This window comes from Leucoraja erinacea, chromosome 10 (genome assembly GCF_028641065.1).
Source record: "Leucoraja erinacea ecotype New England chromosome 10, Leri_hhj_1, whole genome shotgun sequence".
NCBI lineage: Eukaryota > Metazoa > Chordata > Chondrichthyes > Rajiformes > Rajidae > Leucoraja > Leucoraja erinaceus.
The window spans coordinates 26,332,118-26,352,238 of record NC_073386.1 but is presented as its reverse complement, the minus strand read 5'-3'; the positions used below and the strand labels follow the sequence as shown (position 1 = coordinate 26,352,238).

At 41.7% G+C, this 20,121-nt stretch overlaps 1 protein-coding gene across 10 annotated transcripts in view; it reads left to right on the top strand.

The window, feature by feature from the left end:
- The window catches only part of LOC129700943 (uncharacterized), a 130,218-nt gene that overhangs the window by 63,238 nt on the left and 46,859 nt on the right, over positions 1-20,121 (top strand). For 6 of the 10 annotated variants that reach the window (XM_055641794.1, XM_055641795.1, XM_055641785.1 and 3 more), the window contains 8 exons: positions 757-813; positions 8,950-9,003; positions 9,571-9,672; positions 9,918-9,965; positions 11,227-11,277; positions 11,849-11,950; positions 16,027-16,098; positions 17,733-17,825. In XM_055641794.1, the coding sequence (XP_055497769.1) occupies positions 757-813; positions 8,950-9,003; positions 9,571-9,672; positions 9,918-9,965; positions 11,227-11,277; positions 11,849-11,950; positions 16,027-16,098; positions 17,733-17,825 (579 nt within the window). The remainder of the gene's footprint in view (positions 1-756; positions 814-8,949; positions 9,004-9,570; positions 9,673-9,917; positions 9,966-11,226; positions 11,278-11,848; positions 11,951-16,026; positions 16,099-17,732; positions 17,826-20,121) is intronic. The other 4 variants (XM_055641786.1, XM_055641793.1, XM_055641790.1 and 1 more) reach the window with 2 other exon arrangements.

Genomic DNA, 20,121 nt, shown 5'->3' with positions numbered 1-20,121 from the left:
CTTCTTCAGTTCCTCTTCTACGGAACCAGTCTTCAGTTCCACTTCTACGGAACCAGTTCTTCTGGCAGTAATCTCTGGCAGAGATCCAGCCCAATATTCTGTCCCTCTTCTGTGGGACCAATCTTCTACCTTCTGGCTAAAGGTAGCTTTGAACTCTAGATATAATGACAGATTTTCATATCGTTCAAGGAATCTTTCCGTTAGTCACTATGATTGAAGACAGGTTCAGGAGAAAATCGAAACACACTCACGAGCTCTCCACGAGACATTCAATGCCATCTTCCAAACACAGTCTCTTAATTAATAGTTTCTTTATTGTAGTAGTAAAAACAGTAAAAAACAGATGTTCATCCAAACTTCTTCTTGTATAAGTACATTTTGATCATGGTCAAACTCGTGCATGGTCGAAAGCTGTGACCTCCCCCCCTATGCTTCTTCAAACTAAACTCATTACCAGGGCGTCTGTCAAGAATCCCAGCCGCAAACACACAGACTGCGTAGAGATGTATATGATTAAAGGCAGATAAAATTTAAAGATAACTGGTTATAGTTATTAACATACTGAGCTAAGCTAAATGGCTACTACATACCGGCCCCTAATTGTTCTGAGTATATAACAAGGCAATTAGTGATAGACATTAAAAAAGGAGCTATGACAGCTTAACATATATTTAAAAAAAATGAAATTTGCAAATTAGCAATGCATGCCGTATGATGACATACCTTATAATCAAGACTCTGTTTTAAAAATTGCAGAAAATGAAAGCAGAAGAAAACGTTCATCACAAAGTATAAATCAAGTTCCTAGTCCAGGTACCCGTCTACCTTTCAATATACATACTCTCAAATTCATGAAATACATCTATTATTATATGTTTTGCTCATTGGCACTGATCGGTAACGTTAATATAGCATTACATCTTTATTCCTTTGAGTTGTATTGTTGCCAATGAGAAAATATTCCATTCAAATGTACTGTTTTACCATTAGAAGATTGTTGAGATATCATTCTTACAATTATGTTAAGAATGCAGTAGTTCAACTCAGACGTATGTCTATTTCTCCAACCTACCATGCAGGACGTTATGACATAATACTTTCTAATAAATACTTTATGTAGGTGGGTTCCCTCCAAGATCCTCACTAGATCAAATTTACAGATAATAGGGAAACAAGGCTACAACACTGCACAGAGCCTTGAATGTTTAAGTGACTTGAGCAGGTATAAAATATGAAAATATTATGAACAATGACTTGAAAAATTGAAAACCATTCCTCTAAATGAACATTTCATTGAGCTTTAAGAAGAAATTGGACCCTGGGATCTGAAAAACAGGTGATTTTTATTTTATGTTTTGCATTTACTCACATGTTCAGTTTCTATGCATTTGTATATGTTGCCATGCAAAGAACAGTGAAGTTCATGACTATTTTATGTAAGAACTTTTGGAATGCATGATATCCTCTTCGCTCCCTCACCCACCCAGAACTCAGCATCCCTGTCATCTGAAATGTATAGGTTTTTTTAAATGTACATGAATCTAACATATATCAGAAGACAAAAAATAGCATGCATTATATATCAGCATTCAGACTTCTTTAGTGATTCTTCCATCTTCGCCTTCTAGAAGCAAGCATATCTTGGTTATTGGTCTTATTAAAACATTGTTCCTAGTCTGAAGTGGTACTGTATGCACCAAACCCTTAACATCAGGCATGATACCCAGTATATCGTCCAAAACTCAAAAGTTCAAAGTTTTGACAGCATAAAACTTCTTCCTCAATGTCCGATCAATTTACGGATATGTCGTAACAATAATGTTGATATGTGAAAGTCCTTCGAGAGAATAATAGGATGTTTAGTCTTTTCAGGCATTGCCAGTCTATCTAGTCTATTTAGACAACCACCCACTCTCAGAAGACCTTCCTCCAATACTGGATCAAGCTTGTACAATTGACTGTCTCTTTTGGCACCATGTCCTCCAGCTTCTATGTCGATATTTCTTCTTTGTATTTCTGTCTTTGACAGAAAGAGATAATCGCGTTTTCCGCTTTGAGGAGATCATCAAGATGCCTTAAACTTGCATCTTTTCAGCCTTTTCCTTCAGTATTTCAGGATCTTCGTCAAATACCTTCAGCAATCTCTTTCCTTTTTCGAGCAAACAGCAATAAACTTGCTCTTAGTTTAAGAAACCAAGCCACCACAGTCACTAACTTATTCCATGATGAAAAGTGGGTCATTAAATCATTTGTTGTGTTTGATGAATCTTTAGGAATAACGTTCACTGTGATGTTTTGTTTAATTACCGGATCATTAGCAGATATTTCAAATCCCAGCTCAAGCTTTGGCCAGTCTCTGTCTGGCCTACAGAGAAACTCTGGTCCATTGATCTATCTTTTGTTTCTTGAGAAGTGGTTTGCTGTTAGTCTTCTGGAAGGTTTATCTGCAGGATTTTCCTTTGTGTTAACATATTTCCATTGTGAAACATTAGTAGCTCCCAATATAAAGGCGATTTATAGTGACAAAAAAAGTTTGTTCTCATTGTTGAAGTATTTAAGCACTGTAGTACTATCAGTCCAGATTATAGATTCTTTTTTTTATTGTTATTGCACTTTCTTAGGTTTTTTAAAAATAAAATTATATAGAAGGTCATTATAATTGTGTGTTGTACCCACGGAGGCAATTATTTTTGTGTAAATACAATTAAGTAAAAATACATTGGCCTCCCGTGGATTTAGAAGCAACAGCAACAAAGAGAAGCAGGACAAAACACTGATTGGCTCTAGCCCGAGTGGGAGGAGAGTTAGAAGTGAGTCAGAGGGGGAAAACAGTTGAAAAGGAGAGGCAAAGCACAGGCAGACTTAACTCAGAGCTCCTGTGGACCAGCAACAGCAACAGCAACAAAGAGAAGCAGGAGAAAGCACTGATCAGCTCTACCCCAAGTGGGAGGAGAGTTAGAAGTGTCAGAGGGGGAAAACAGTTTAAAACTGAGGAATTTGGTTTGTAAATTGATAAATTGTTAAATTAGGCAATTTTCAGTCAATATAAGCAAGACGGCTCTTAGGGAGCGGCCTTGTGAGGGAAGTGCTTGTGAGTAAAGTGTGAGTTTGGCTCAAAAGTCTTCGGCGAGGAGGCTGGGAGAGGAGGCTACACATAAAGTGCGAGAGGATGGAACGCGGTGAACACGTCGGGACAGATGAGACAGTGTGAGGCTTGCAGAATGTGGGAGCCCAGGGACACAGATTGAGCCTCTGGCTGCTACAACTGTGGCAAGTGCATCCAGCTTCAGCTCCTAAAGGACCTTGTTGGGACACTGGAGAAGCAGCTGGATGACCTCAGGAAACGAGTGTTTCCTGGACAGGACCTACAGTGAGGTAGTCACACCGAGGTTACAGGAAGAACCAAGGTGTGTGACAGAGAGAAGGGATGGAAATCGTGGAGTGCAGAAGACTCGGGTGGCTGGGCCTAATGAAAACATGTATGCCCTCTTGGGAACTGTCTGGGGAGACGATGTTTCCAGTCTGAGCGGTGAACACGTCGGTGGCTCCAATCCTAGTGATGGGACTCGACCGGCGAGACCAACGTTGGGCAGTGCCCTAGTGGTGGGTGACTCCATTGGCCGAGGAGCGGACAGGAGATTCTGTGGCGGCAGACGAGATGCGAGGATGGTCTGTTGCCTCCCTGTTGCCAGGGTTCAGGATGTCACGAACCAAATTCTGAACATTCGAGAGAGAGAGAGAAGGTGAACAGCCGGCAGTAGTTGTGCACCTAGGCACAAACGACATCGGGAAGGAGGTTCTCCAACATGACTTCAGAGAGTTGGGAAGAAGACTGAAATGCCAGACTTCTAGGGTGGTTATCTCTGGATTGCTTCCAGTACCACTTGCTAGTGAGGACTGGAACAGGAAGATAGGGGATCTGAATGTGTGGCTGAGGGGCTGGTGCAGGGAGCAAGGATTTAGATTTATAGACCACTGGGATCTCTTCTGGGGTAGGGGTGACCTGTACAAAAGAGACGGGTTGCACCTTAACTGGAGGGGGACCGACATTCTGGCAGGCAGGTTTGCTAGGGCTACACGTGTGGGTTTAAACTAAATAGTGGGGGGGAGGGATTGACAAATTGGGAGTATAAAGATGGAGTTGAAGGGGAAGTGGCTACAGGAAACATTACAAAAGATTCTCGAATTAATGGGAAGAAAAACTCGAGAATGGACAACAGAGTAAGGTCAGGGCCAATTGCGGGCGGGGAAGTGAATACGGAGGTCAAAGTGCAGTATATGATTGCGCGAAGTATAAGGAATAAAGTGCAAGGGGTGACATTGAAACGGGAGATGTGGAGTCAGTATGGACAGAACTAAGGAATTGTAAGGGTAAAAAGACCGTAATGGGACTAATCTACAGGCCCCCAAACAGTAGCCTGGGACGCAAGTTGAATCAGGAGTTAAAATTGGCATGTAGTAAAAGTAATGCTGTGGTTGTTATGGGAGGTTTCAACATGCAGGTAGACTGGGAAAATCAGGTTGGTACTGGACTCCAAGAAAGGGACTATATAGAGTGCCTTTGTGATGGATTCTTTGAACAGCTTGTATTGGAGCCTACCAGGGAGAAGACAATTCTGGATTTAGTGTTATGTAATGAACCGGATTTGATAAAGGACCTCGAGGTTAATGAGGCATTAGGAGGCAGTGACCATAACAGGGTCAGGTTTAATCTACAATTGGAGAGGGAGAAGAGTAGATCGGAGGTGTCTGTGTTGCAGTTGAATGAGGGACGAGCTGGCCAAATTTGACTGGAAAGATGCACTAGCAGGGATGACAGTGGAACAAAAATGGCAGGTGTTCCTAGGAATAATACAGAAGGTGCAGGATCAGTTCATTCCTCGGAGGAAGAAAGATTCCAAGGGGAGAAAGGGATGACCATGGCTGACAAGGGACGTCAGGGACAGTATAAAAATGTAAGCGAAGAAGTACAATGTAGCAAAGATGAGCAGGAAGCAAGAGGATTGGGCAATGTTTAAAGAACAACAGAAGATAACCAAAAAGACAATACGGGGTGAAAAGATGAGAAACGAAGGTAAGCTAGCCAAGAATATAAAGCAGGATAGTAAAAGATTCTTTAGGTATGTGAAGAGGAAAAAATTAGTTAAGACCAAAGTTGGACCCTTGAAGACCGAAAAAGATGAATTTATTATGGGGAAGAAGGAAATGGCAGATGAGTTGAACAGGTACTTTGGATCTGTCTTCACTAAGGAGGACACAAACAATCTTCCTGATATAGTAGTGGCCAGATGATCTGGGGTGACAGAGGAACTGAAGGAAATCCACATTGGGCAGGAAATGGTGTTGGATAAACTGATGGATAAACTGATAAATCCCCAGGGCCTGATGCTCTGCATCCCAGGGTACTTAAAGAAGTGGCTCTAGAAATCGTGGATGCATTGGTGATAATTTTCCAATGTTCTATAGACTCGGGATCAGTTCCTGTGGATTCGAGGGTAGCTAATGTTATCCCACGTTTTAAGAAAGGCGGGAGAGAGAAATCGGGGAATTATAGGCAGGCAGTCACTAGTGGGGTACCGCAAGGCTCGGGGCTGGGACCGCAGCTAATTACAATATACATCAATGATTTGGATGAAGGGATTCAAAGTAATATTAGCAAATTTGCAGATGAAACAAAGCTGGGTGGCAGCGTGAACTGTGAGGAGGATGCTATAAGAATGCAGGGTGACTTGGACAGGTTGGGAGAGTGGGCAGATGCATGGGAGATGAAGTTTAATGCGGATAAATGTGAGGTTATCCACTTTGGTAGCAAAAACGAAGGCAGATTACTATCTAAATGGCGTCAAGTTGGGAAAAGAGGAAGTACAACGGGATCTGGGAGTCCTTGTACATCAGTCTATGAAAGTCAGCATGCAGGTACAACAGGCAGTGAAGAAAGCGAATGGCATGTTGGCCTTTATAACAAGAGGAGTCAAATATAGGAGCAAAGAGGTCCTTCTGCAGGTATACAGAGCCCTAGTGAGACCACACCTGGAGTATTGTGTGCAGTTTTGGTCCCCTAATTTGATGAAGGACAATCTTGCTATTGAGGGAGTGCAACGTAGGTTTACAAGGTTAATTCCCGGGATGGCGGGACTATCATATGCTGAGCGAATGGAGCAGCTGGGCTTGTACACTCTGGAGTTTAGAAGGATGAGAGGGTATCTCATTGAAACATATAAGATTGTTAAGGGCTTGGACACGCTAGAGGCAGGAAACATGTTCCCGATGTTGGGGGAGTCCAGAACCAGGGGACACAGTTTAAGAATAAGGAGTAAACCATTTAGAACGGAGACGAGGAAACACTTTTTCTCACAGAGAGTGGCGAGTCTGTGGAATTCTCTGCCTCAGAGGGCGGTGGAGGCAGGTTCTCTGGATGCTTTCAAGAGAGAGCTAGATAGGGCTCTTAAAAATAGCGGTCAGGGGATATAGGGAGAAGGCAGGAACGGGGTACTGATTGGGGATGATCAGCCATGATCACATTGAATGGCGGTGCTGGCTCGAAGGGCCAAATGACCTACTCCTGCACCTACGGTCTATTGGCCTGAATTTCTGATGTAAATACAAATTTTTTCAGAGTTCTAGACATGGTCAAATTTATAGGCCAGATTAGGAAGATCAACAAGGTGTCACCTTTCGAACTACTTTGGTTTATTTTATTGCAATTAATAATGTATCTCAAAAAAAAACTAGAGGTAAACTAAGTGGGACCCATTGGGTCCCAGCAACACAAGGGAGGGCTGGTCCTCCAATGCAATATTCCACCTCTCCACCAATTCCAATTTAGCATTTCCAAACCAAAGGCAACACAGCTTTAGCATTTACAAACTATATTTTCAAACCACATTAAGGGCACTGACGGGTCAGTAAAACCACTCACAGTTTAGTAGACATATGTTCAGTGTTATTCACAGTTCAGACTGTGAATAACACGTGACCCTCTCGCTCCATCATCTTGCAGAGATTGACTGAGACACTCAACACTTCCAGGTTTTATAGTCCCTCCGGAAGGAGAGTGGCCTTCAGGAGAGAAAATCTCAACATTTTTTAAACACTAATAACTCTTTTATGTTTCATCGATGGGAAAAATCCACTTGTCCTGCACAGCGGAGGGGGACTCTGAGTAAGATGACCAAAATTCACAGCCGTAAGTGGCAGCGTTTTTTCTAAAATCAATATACAGAACAACAGGAAGTCGTCAAGATCAGACTTTTAGTAATACAGGTGCACAACCTTTTATCCGAAAGCCTTGGGACCAGACACTTGTTGGATTTCGGACATTTTCGGATTTCCGAATGGAAGATTTTTAGCGTAGATTAGGTAGGTAGCGCGGGCGGCTTGAAAAGTCTGGAGCGACTGCCTCCTCCCCGGAGACCGGGGAATCATTGTAAATCATTGCATAAATGTTAGTCAGTTAGTTTGGAGGGATTTTATGTGGTGGTGGTGGGGTGGGTGGGTGAAGGGGTAAACTTTAATTCTTAGTCCCCTACCTGGTCGGCGACTCCCAACATCGCGGAGCTGGGGGCTCCGTCCGGCCGCGGGCGGCGCCGGTTGTAGCTCCGACCCCGGCAACTCGACCCCTGGCTGCGCGGCGCTCCAAATCCAGCGCCGCCCGCAGCCCCCAGCTCCGCGAACGTTGGGAGAAGGCGGCCTCAGCGCCCTGGAGCTTACCGCACAGCGACCCGGTAAGGCATTGCCCGCTTCCCGCTGGTATCCCAGCGCTGCGACGCCGCCGACTCCCAACATTTGCGGAGCCTCGCAGCCAGGGGTAGAGTTGCCGGGGTCGGAGCTACAACCGGCGCCGCCCGCAGCCCCAGCTGGGAGTTGGCGGCCACAGCGCTGCGGAGCTTACTGCACGGCGACCCGGTAAGGCATTGACCGCTCCCCGCCTCTCCGACCAGGTAGGGGACTAAGAAATAAAGTTTACCCCTTCACCCCCCCCCCCCCCCCCTTCACATAAAAGTCCTCCAAACTAACTGACTAACATTTAAGCAATGATTTACAGATGTTTAAGAGGAGGCAGCCGCTACAGTAGTACAGACCTGGGTTGACCGTGGGTCGTTTCGGGTCAAGTTTGGCGCCAAACGCAGCTTTGGTGTGCAGACGACATCCTGGAAAAAATGGCCGGTTTTCGGAGTTTTTCGGTTTCCGGAACACCGGATAAAAGGTTGTGCACCTGTATAGATAAAGAAGTTGGACCTTATTCAGTGAACATGCTCACAATTATCTTATGAATGCTGCTATAACGGTTTTTCCCTCAAGCCAATGTTTTTTTTTTTACCTGCTTGACAGGACATTGCTGATCTATTACTTGCCCCAAAAAAGAAGTTTCATAGTGGGAATGTTATTGAGGTAAATTAACAACAGCTGAGAGAAATAAGGCTATTAGAAAACACAAGGCACAGGTACAAAATCACACAAATAAAAGCAGAAACAAAATGTGAAATAAATCAATAGGAACGGATATTAGGAAATTGGAAAATGTTCTCTGCAAATGCGTCCACATTCTAATACTATACATGTACATTTGAGTGAAAAGAATGTATGCCCGTAACGGTGCTTGAATTGTTGGTCATCAATTGTGCTTGAATTGTTGGTCAACAGGTCATCAATAAAATGCAACAGAAAAATTAGTGCTTATTTCAAGTCTGAGCTACTCGAACACTGAAGTCCTCTCAAAATGCATGTAAAGCATCCAACTGCCGTCTAGATTGCAGAATGCAAATACATGCTGGGCATCAACTCAAAGTTTAAAAACTATGATTAATATTTCTATCTAAACAGTCTACATAATCAAAGTTCTATCAATATTCTTTTTGTTTTAATGAACAATTACTACCACACATAGGGATATTTAGTAAACTAAAGGTAAGAAAGGAACACTAACGATGTAAATATATTTTTAACCAGCAGCAGAAGAACGTAACAGAAAATGTTCAACACACAGCCAAAGTTCTTGTACAGGTAATCTTTTATTCACCTATATCACTGCCAACATATTTGCGACTGAAATGTGCTCTTCTAAACAGCAATGTATATATAGTTCCTTAACACATGACCAATCATAAAATTATATGACTCATATGAACAAGCTCAATGTGAACAAGTACAAAACTCAGCCAGCCAGGCTGCAGGACTCTTCTGTCAAATTTAACCGTTTTGCATTTGATACTGGATTTTAACAACGCTGGACTCTACATGCAGTTGTATTTAGAAGAGCAACAGTGTTAATGTATTGTCGAGGGGTCAAGAGTCATGCAGCATGGGAACAGGACCTTCGTCCATGCTAACAAAGATGCCCCATCTAACTTAATCCTATTTGCCCCTGTTTGGCCTTTAGGCTGCTAAACCTTTCACATTCCTGTCTAAATGTGTTTTAAATGTTGTTATTGTACATTCCTCAATTATTTACTCTGCCAGCATGTTCTATATACCTACTATTCTCTGTGTGGAAAAGGTTGCCCCTCGGGTTCCAATTAAGTTGTTCCCCTCATACCTTAAATTAATGACCTTTTGTTCTTGATTTTCCAGAAGCATTTCAGCGTTGTCTTAAACAAAATCAACAAGCCAAAGCAGTGGAAGCAGACGGAAGAAAGTCTTCATTCTCAGTTACAAGCCAAAGTCCGCGCCCAGGTAATGATCTACATACCTACTTACTTAGACTTAGTTCCTCCCACACTGTTGAGTGCATTGGGCTGCAAGTTTTCGACATTGTGTTCGGTTATGTGCAACGTCTTCCACCCTCGATAGGCTTGCGTCCCAGGCTTCCAGATCCTTCTGGAATGTTTGCCTCCATGTGAGTTTTACATACCTACTACATACCTAATATTTATATTATTAAGGAACACTAATAATATAAATATATTTTTATCCACCAGCAGGGTTTAACAGAAAATTTTCAACATACAGCCAAAGTCCTTGTCCAGGTAACCTCTTATCCCTATATACTTGCCAACATATTTGTGAAGTAAATGTGTTCTGCTAAATGGTCATTCATAGTGCCTTACCATATGACCAATCATTAAATGACAAGGCTCTGATGAACAACACAAATATGAACATGTGCAAAACACAGCCAGCCAAGCTGCAGGACTATTCTGTCAAATCTAATAATTTTGCTTTTGGGCCTGGATTTTAATAATGCTCGAATTTACATGCAGTTTTATTTACAAGAGAAACAGTTAATGTTCTGTTCAAGGGACAAGAAGAATGATTGATTGATTGATTGATTGATTGATTGATTGATACTTTATTGTCACATGTACTTGGTACAGTGAAATATTTTGTTTTGCATACAATACACAAGTATGCAAAGAGTCGCCATGTATAGGGCACTGACAAAGTTATAAAAGCACTTAATCTAGTCCTAATTTCTTCCTTCTTGCCCCCCCCAGCCAGGTCCATCTTTGTTTTCGGCAGCGCCCCCATGCCATGCCCCTCATTGTGCTCAGTGGTGTGTTCTTGACTGACCGCCAGGACACCCGCGGCCCGTCCTCGACTGTCCTGCAAGCATTCGCGCGCTCGTCCTCTCAACCGCCAGCACTCACGCTGGTGATAGGTCTCCGACGGTCGTTCACTCTCATCGTCCCTCCTGGCTCACCAACGGCCCACCTCGCTCACCGACAGCCCTCCTTGCTTGGCCGTCGTGCTTGTCTTTGTTCGCAGTGGTCACTTCGACCAGCGGGCTAGTCTTCGTGCACGCCAGCCGAGGCTGAGTCTGGGCTCAATCGGCTTATGCAGCATGGAAATGGGCCCTTCATCCATGCTGACTAAAATGCCCCATGTAACATTGCTATTTGCCCATGTTTGGTTCGTCGCTGCTAAACCGTTCCTTTTCACATTCTACTTCAAATGTCTTTTAAATGTTGTTATTGAACCTTTCTCAATTTACAACAGTAAAATTTGTGCTTATGTCAAGACTGAGCTTCGCAAACACAGAAGTGCTCATCTCAACATGCTTGTAAAGCTCCCATCAGAAATCTAGAATACAGACTGCAAAAAACACACTGGGCATCTACCCAAAGTTAAAAACTATGATTCATATTTCTATCTAAACAGTCTACATAATCAAAGTTCTATTTATATTAACTTTTTTTTAATGAACAATCACTACCACACATAGGGATAATTAGTTGACTAAAGGTAAGAAAGGAAAACTAACGATGTAAATATATTTTTAACCAACAGCAGAAGAAGTTAGCAGAAAGTTTTCAACGCACAGCCTTAGTTCTTGTGCAGGTAATCTTTTATTCACCTATATCACTGCCAACATCTTTGTGACTGTAATGTGCTCTTCTAAGCAGCAATGTATATATAGTGCCTTAACATATGACCAATCATTAAATTACATGACTCATATGAACAAGCTCAAAGTGAACAAGTACAAAACACAGCCAGCCAGGCTGTGGGACTATTCTGTCAAATTTAACCGTTTTGCATTTGATACTGGATTTTAATAATGCTCGACTTTACATGCAGTTGTAATTAGACGAGAAAAACAGTTAATGTATTGTCGAAGGGTCAAGAGTCATGCAGCATGGGAACAGGACCTTTGTCCATGCTGGCAAAGATGCCCCATCTAACAATCATGTTTGCACCTGTTTGGCCAATAGGCTGCCAAACGTTTCCTATTCACATTAATGTCTAAATGTATTTTAAATGTTGTTATTGTACATTCCTCAATTATTTACTCTGCCAGCATGTTCTATATACCCACTATTCTCTGTGTGGAAAATGTTGCCCCTCAGGTTCCAATTAAGTTGTTACCCTTTCACCTTAAATTAATGACATTTAGTTGTTGATTTTCCAGAAGCATTTCAGCGTTGTCTTGAAGAAAATCAACAAGCTAAAGCAGTGGAAGAAGACAGAAGAAACTCTTCATTCTCAGTTACAAGCAAAAGTCCGTGCCCAGGTAATGATCTACATACCTACACGTTCATGAAGTAAAAAGGACAGCATGTGCTCTGTTAATATGCACAACTTTACACCTTCCATGAAATATGAAATGGTATAACTCTAATGTGTAATCTCAGATGTGTACAATCAAGCAGAGCACGTCTAGGATGGTCTGTTTAGTATTTTTGCAGATGTGGCCACATTTTGTCTGCAGTTGTATTCAATGCAGAAGCTACTGTTCAGTGTGCAGCACCACTGCAAAAAGCAAGGACGTGCACATTTGAACATAACGTGATGCGATTCCACTGTTTAGGAAGGGCACAAGGCAAAACACAGGAAATTACAGGCCATTTAGTCTGACTTCTGTGGTTGATAAAATTCTAGAGTCTATTATTAAGGATGTTTTAGGAAAAACTTAATTAAAATAGGCTGAAGTCAGCGTAGTTTTGTTCAAAGGTGAGGCTGCACATGAGGCTGCTAAAGGTGATGGGATCCCAGGATATTGGGGGGGAAGGTACTAAAATGGATAGAAGATTGGCTGACCAGCAGAAGGCAAAGAGTGGGAATAACGTATTTTCTGGTTCGCTACTGGTGACTAGTGGTTTTACACAGGGGTCTGTGTTGGGTCTGCTACTTTCCAACATATATTAATAATCTGGATGATGGAATTGATGGCTTTGTGACCAGGTTTGCGAACAATACATAGATGGGTGGAGAGGCAGGTTGTTTTGAGGAAGCAGGGAGTCTGCAAAAGGACTTGGACAGGCTGGGAGAATGGGCAACAAAGTGGCAAATGGAATACAGCGTAGCAAAGTGCACGCTCATGCACTTTGATAGAAGGAATAAAGGCGTAGACTTACTTTCCAAAAGGGAAAATGATTCATAGTTAATTTGTAGGTTGAGACAATGGTAAGGAAGGAGAATGCAATGCATTTCAGGGGGACTAGAATGTAAAAGTAAGGATGTAATGCTGATACATTATAAGGCACCCATGAGGTCACATTTGGAATATTATGAATATTATATTATGAGCAGTTTTGGGCCCCATATCTGAGGAAGATGCACTCGCGTTGGAGAGGGTCCAGTGAAGGTTTACAAAAGTGATGTGTCGGGAGGAACTGCAGATGCTGGTTTACACCGAAGATAGACACAACTCAGCGGGGCAGGCAGATTCTGGAGCGCTAGTATGGGTGTTGTGGGCTGAAGGGACTAGTTTCCAGAGGGCTAGTAGGGACATTGTGGGCCCAATGAATTCTTGGGTTGGTAGCTCAGTCACTCAAGCCTAGTGTGCTGGCAGCTCACTCACGGCTGGTGGGCTGGTAGTTGAGTCACGGCTATTCCTTGAAATTCCATGTCATGCAGGGTGCAAGGCCACCAAATTCAAGTACAGTTTCATACCATTTCAAGCAGGGTGCAAGGCCACCAAATTCAAGTACAGTTTCATACCACTTCAAGCAGGGTGCAAGACCACCAAATTCAAATGCAGTTTCATACCATTTCAAGCAGGGTTCAAGGCCACCAAATTCAAAAGCAGTTTCGTACCATTTCAAGCAGGGTGCAATGACACCAAATTCAAATGCAGTTTCATACCATTTCAAGCAGGGTGCAAGGCCACCAAATTCAAATGCAGTTTCATACCATTCCAAGCTGGGTGCAGAGCCACCATATTCAAGTGCCATTTCAAGCAGGGCCACCAAATTCAAGTACAGTTTCATACCACTTCAAGCAGGGTGCAAGGCCACCAAATTCAAGTGCAGTTTCATGCCACTTCAAGCAGGGTGCAAGGCCACCAGATTCAAGTGCAGTTTCATACCACTTCAAGCAGGGTGCAAGGCCACCAAATTCAAATGCAGTTTCATACCCCTTCAAGCAGGGTGCAGGGCCACCAAATTCAAATGCAGTTTCGTACCATTTCAAGCAGGATGCAATGCCACCAAATACAAGTGCCATTTCAAGCAGGATGCAAGGCCACCAAATTCAAATGCAGTTTCATACCATTTCAAGCAGGTTGCAAGACCACCAAATTCAAGTGCAGTTTCATACCACTTCAAGCAGGGTGCAAGGCCACCAAATTCAAGTGCAGTTACATACCATTTCAAGCAGGGTACAAGACCACCAAATTCAAATGCAGTTTCATACCATTTAAAACCACCATAAAAACCACACACAGTTCAGTAGACATTCAGTGTGTTCAGCTGATTCGCAGCTCAGACTGAGAGCCGTGATCACTCCCTCCCCCTTCATGCATAGACTGACCCACGCCCACACTACCGGGTTTTTATAGCTCCTCCCCTCCCGCCAGAAGGGGCGTGGCCATCATAGCGTGATTGACAGGAGAAAGAATCTCACCATTTTTTAAACATTATTAAGTCTTTTATTTTTCATCAATGGGGAAAAATCCTCTGGCCCTAACAACTGGAGCGGGACTCTGAGTAAGGTGGCCAAAAATCACAGCCGCAAGTGATCACGTTTTTTTCTAAAATCAATATACAGCGCAAACAGGAAGTGGTCAAGATTAGAGTTTTAATTATATAGATTGTATTACAACCAGAATTATCTTCATATTAATTAAAAAAAAGTCAAGAGCATTTAGATGGTATCCTCATTTGTTAATTCAGCGATACTACATAATTTTCTTCCTAATATGTCGATGTCAGATGGGAATGAAATGCAGGACGTTTATTTAATCATGTTTCCATCAGGATATAACTGAAATATTCCAAAAAACATAATAATTGTAGAGATGCTAATTCATACAGCATGGAAATAAGGCATTCTGTTCACTGTGTCCGTAAAGATCTTTAAGCACCATCTACAGTAATCTCAATTTGCTTTAGCCAGTTGACCTACCAATCAAGATTCAAGATTCAAGATTCAAGAGAGAGTTGATTGTCATGTGCCCCAGATAGGACAATGAAATTATTACTTTGCTTTAGTACAACAGAATATTATAGGCATAAATAAATACAGAACAGATCAGTGTGTCCATATACCATTGAATATATATATATACTCATAAATAAGCAGATAAAGTGCAATAGGCTATTGAAGTTCAGATTTTTGTTTAAGTTGAATTTAATAGTCTGATGGCTGTGGGGAAGAAACTGTTCCTGAACCTGGATATTGCAGATTTCAGGCTCCTGTACCTTCTACCTGAAGGCAGCGGAGTGATGAGTGTGTGGCCAGGACGGTGTGGGTCCTTGATGATGCTGCCAGCCTTTTTGAGGCAGCGTCTGCGATAGATCTCCTCAATGGTAGGGAGGTCAGAGCCGATGATGGACTGAGCAGTGTTTACAACTTGTTGCATGTTTTTGGCCTAAGGGAAGAAACTGGAGCAAAATCTGTGGTCACAAGTAGAACATGTAAACTTCACACAGAAAGCTACCAAAGTTGGGATCAAAATTGGTCAAAGGCAAACTCTGCCATTTTACCACCTATCCATTTGGCCGTTTCCTGAATCCAAGATGTACTCCACCATAAATTAACTGTGTTTTTCTTTTCAGACAGAAATGATAGATGATTCTCATTGGGAGTCTACTGGGTCACATTTATAGTTGTTACACAATATTATCAAAAGGCACTTGAAAATACAAATGCCTGCAGCCAAAACAAAATAATAATTGAAAATATTCATGGCAAGTGATGTAAAAAGAGGAAACCATTCTTCTAAGTGAGCTTTCACATGTAGTTTGATTAGGACCCAAAAATACATTTTATTTCTCATGATTTGACAAATCATTTGTTTCTTGAAACACTAAATTTACATAGCTATCTAAATGTTGTGTAAGCATAAGATTAAAATATTCCAATAAACTTCATGCTTATTTCTGGAGGGAGATTCTGGAACCCATAAAATGCCATTTATTTTATACCCCAAACTGCAGAGGATAATCGGAATAGAAAGCAGATATGCCAAATTTGCACTTTCTGCTCAAAGATCTAGGTATGAAGAATGGGGGGAAAAATCCAAGCTCTTTTTTTTATCTGCACATGTAACTGATAATTATCAATCTATTTAATATGAAGTAAATACCGTTCAGATTCAAAATAATGTGACATCAATTATGTACTTTTATCAAAACCCTATTGTAGAAAAGCAAGAAGAAAAAGCAACAAAAGAATGTAGAAGGATAGCAAACCTTATTTGTAAACGTCTATGTGCAGGTACTCTTCTACCTTACCCAATCTACACATTTAACAACTAACATTATTATGTGCTTTGCATATTTAAAATAGACACCCGTTCAACATTTCATCAATAATAATATGGCTTAAGCAAGCAGCAATGTATACAAACGCATGAAGGATATCTAGCATGCTATAATGTATCTTCCTAAATTTCAACACTTGGCTTTGTTGTTCTAGTTTTTAATAATACACTAATTTATTACAATTTATTTATATCCAATTGCAATTTGGTAAAATTGATCTCCTTACTTTCGATACATACAGAAACTTTTGAAATATTTATATTAAATTGTCCTTTGTAGTAATGACGGTAATGTATACCCACAGTGTATAGGCTGCAGCTGATAGTTTTGTAGACAGTTGAGAAGGCATATTATAACCCTCACTGGGACAGTTCAACTAATGTTAAATGAGGATACAGTTCTACTCACAATAGGGATTCAAAGAGACAAAATATTTCCAAATGCGTATTGAAAATTCCACAATGAATAAAAATGTTATAGTCACATGTGGCAAGTCACAGTGAATTTTTTTGCTTGCATACCTAGCCAAAGTGTGCAATAGTCACCCTGAAGGGCGCTTACAAAGTTACAAATCCCCCTCCTCCCCCCCGTGCCAGTTCCCCTTTTGTTCTTCCTCCCATGGGAAGCAAGCTTTTTGCCCATCTATACTAATCCCATTTGCCTGCAATAGAACTGTACCCTTCAATACACTTGCCTTTTTAAGTGTCCATCCAAATGTCTCTGAAACATTCCACATCTCCTCTGGCAGTGTTCCAGATTGCAACCACGCTGATTTTATTTTAAAAATCCTCTCAGAACCCCTTTAAAACTCCTTCCTGTTACCTTACACATATGCCCACTTCTTTTTTGATAGCAGAGAAAAATGTTTGTGACTCTCCACCTGATCTATGCTTCTCATAATCTTGTATCATTATATCGGGTCCGCCTTCAGTCTTCCTTGCTCCATTGAAATCAAGTCCAGCCTATTTATAGCTCCAATCCAATCCTGGTATCCTCAGCATATTTTCCAGAGCAATCATATCCTGCCTTTAGTGTGGTGACCAGAACTACATACAGTACTCTCCAGTATGGCCTAACCAGTATTTTATAAAGTAAAATATGAAAAGTCTATGAGAAGCAAATGAAATAAGTGAAAAGTTAACCCACAATGCCAGAGTGAAAGCAAGTCATTCTCAATCCTGTGGATCTACATAAGAAGAGAATAAGAACCAATATAGACAGATAGAGTTTATGTGACTACCTGCATTTTGTCATCAGAACTTCATAAATTGATTCCAATAATTATGTTTCTTTTAAATGGGAGCTTCATGAACCCATGATACAGGTATGCATCACTGTCAAAGCATATGATGCATCCTAAAAAATCTGCAATCTTAAAAGCATGGAACGCTTAATATGGGCAAACGCAAAGTACTTTACAATTAATGCTCAAAGACCTATGCATGAACAATTTCTTTAAATCAGCTCTAAATTCACACATTTAACGTAAAACTGGAAATGGGCACTACATTTACTATCAAATGATATAAATATTTGTTTCACTAAAAGAATCAAGATTTCACCAGCATATATATTTACCTTATCCAGTTGATAGACAAAACTCATTTATGGAAAATAAATACACAGAAACTGTGAAGAGAAGAGAATCTTCAAGAAACAACAATCAAGAGCCATATCCAGGTACCCTTATGTTGCTCACATGACCAGCTCAAATGTGTGCACAATGCGCACTAGTTGTGGTGTACTTTTGGAAATTATCTTGTGATGCAATTCTGGTTTTCGAATACTACAAATTAAATGTATTTCATTGGTTGGCTTAATCTGTGATGTGTGCGCGTTTTACACAAAATGCAGAATGATAGAGTATAGTTGCAATGTGGAGATAGGTGAGTGCTTATAATGTGTTGGAAGGAACTGCAGATGCTGGTTTAAACCAAAGGTAGACACAAAATGCTGGAATATCTCAGCAGGACAGGCAGCGTCTCTGGAGAGAAGGAATGGGTGACGTTTCGAGTCTGAAGAAGGGTCTCGGCCTGAAACGTCACCCATTCTCTCCAGAGATGCTGCCTGTCCCGCTGAGTTACTTGTCCATTTTCAATGGTTCAAAGGTCAGTTAATTGTCACGTACCAATTAAGGTACAGTGAACTCAAATTACTTCAAAGGTTCAAAAGTTCATTTATTGTCACATACACCAATTGGTGTAGTGGAATTCAAGTTGCCATTGCAGCACATTAATAAGAATACAACATAACATTATAAAGAAATTTAACATAAAACATAAAAACATCCCCCCACAATGGTTCCCACTGTGAGGGAAGGCACAAAGTCCAGTCCCCATCCCCTTGTACACCCATAGTCGGGCCTATTGAGTTCGTCGCTACGGGGCCCGATGTTTCAGGCCCTTCTAGCTGGGTGATGGTGTTCAAGCGTCAGGAGAAGCCTCTCAGCGGCTTGGGATGCCTGGAACCGGAGACCGCGGCTTCCGAAGCGAACAGGCCGCGCTGGACGGAGCTCCACTACTGGTGATCTCGGCGCGATGTCCCAGGCTCCCGATGTTGAGTGTCTATCTTGAATGCTTATAATGTTGTCGCATATTTTAGTAATATCTAACATGTTATGCCAGCAGTCAGTTCGAGCAGCATTTGTTAAATTCAAATTTATTGTCAGAGACATGAGTATAGTGAGGTTGTGCCCATATTACACTACATTTAACCAAATGTAAATATGTGTGGATTTTCAATTAACTAGGATCTAATAAATCTAAAAGATATTTAAAACTTTTAGAGCAAATTTGAGCCCATTATCTGAGGAAGGATGTGCTGGCCTTGGAGAGGGTCCAGAGGAGGTTTATGAGAATGATCCCGGGATGATTGGGTTAATGATATGATGAGCATTTTACGGCATTAGGCCTGTGCTCGCTGGAGGTTAGAGAGATGAGGGGGGACCTCTTTTAAATTTACCGGGTATTGAAAGGCCTGGATAGAGTGGATGTGGAGAGGATATTTCCAATAGTTGGAGAGTCTACGAGCAGAGGGCACAGCCTCAGAATAAAAGGACGTATCTTTAGAAAGGAATTGAGGAATTTCTTTAGCCAGAGGGTGGTGAATCTGTGGAATTCATTGCCACAGACGGCTGTGGAGGCCTCGTCATTGGGTATTTTTAAGGCAGAGATTGACAGATTCTTGATTGGTAAGGGTGTCAAGGGTTATGGGGAGAAAACGGGAGAATGAGGTTGAGAGGGAAAGAAAGATTAGCTGTGATTGAATGGCTGGGTAGACTTGATGGGCTGAATGGCCTACTTCTGCTCCTATGACTTATGAACATTAACTAAATTGATCAATATTCAAATCACACATTCAGAATTTTGAGTACATAGGGAAAAGGACAAGGTTACAGTTCAGAAAATTATAATGATGGCAGTTTCACTGATAGGGGTCACAGCTTAAGGATAAGGGGGAAATCCTTTAAAACCGAGATGAGAAGAACTTTTTTCACACAGAGAGTGGTGAATCTCTGGAACTCTCTGCCACAGAGGGTAGTTGAGGCCAGTTCATTGGCTATATTTAAAAGGGAGTTAGATGTGGCCCTTGTGGCTAAGGGGATCAGGGGGTATGGAGAGAAGGCAGGTACGGGATACTGAGTTGGATGATCAGCCATGATCATATTGAATGGCGGTGCAGGCTCGAAGGGCCGAATGGCCTACTCCTGCACCTAATTTCTATGTTTCTATGTTGAGAGGAGGAGCTGCGTGGGAGATTTAAAAAGCCATTCGTAGCCGGGAGTGACTGCTTCCAGAGGTATATAAAAGGAAGTTGGGTACAAACAGACTGTTCATTCAGGAATGGCTATTTTGAAAGACCCTGAGTGCTCTGTTAAGACTTTAGCCTGAGAGGCTTTGGTGAGGAAACTGGACAGAGGCTGATGGCAAGATAAAGTAAGGTCTTGGGTCCTAAGTGTAGTAGGGGTGGCAGTTAG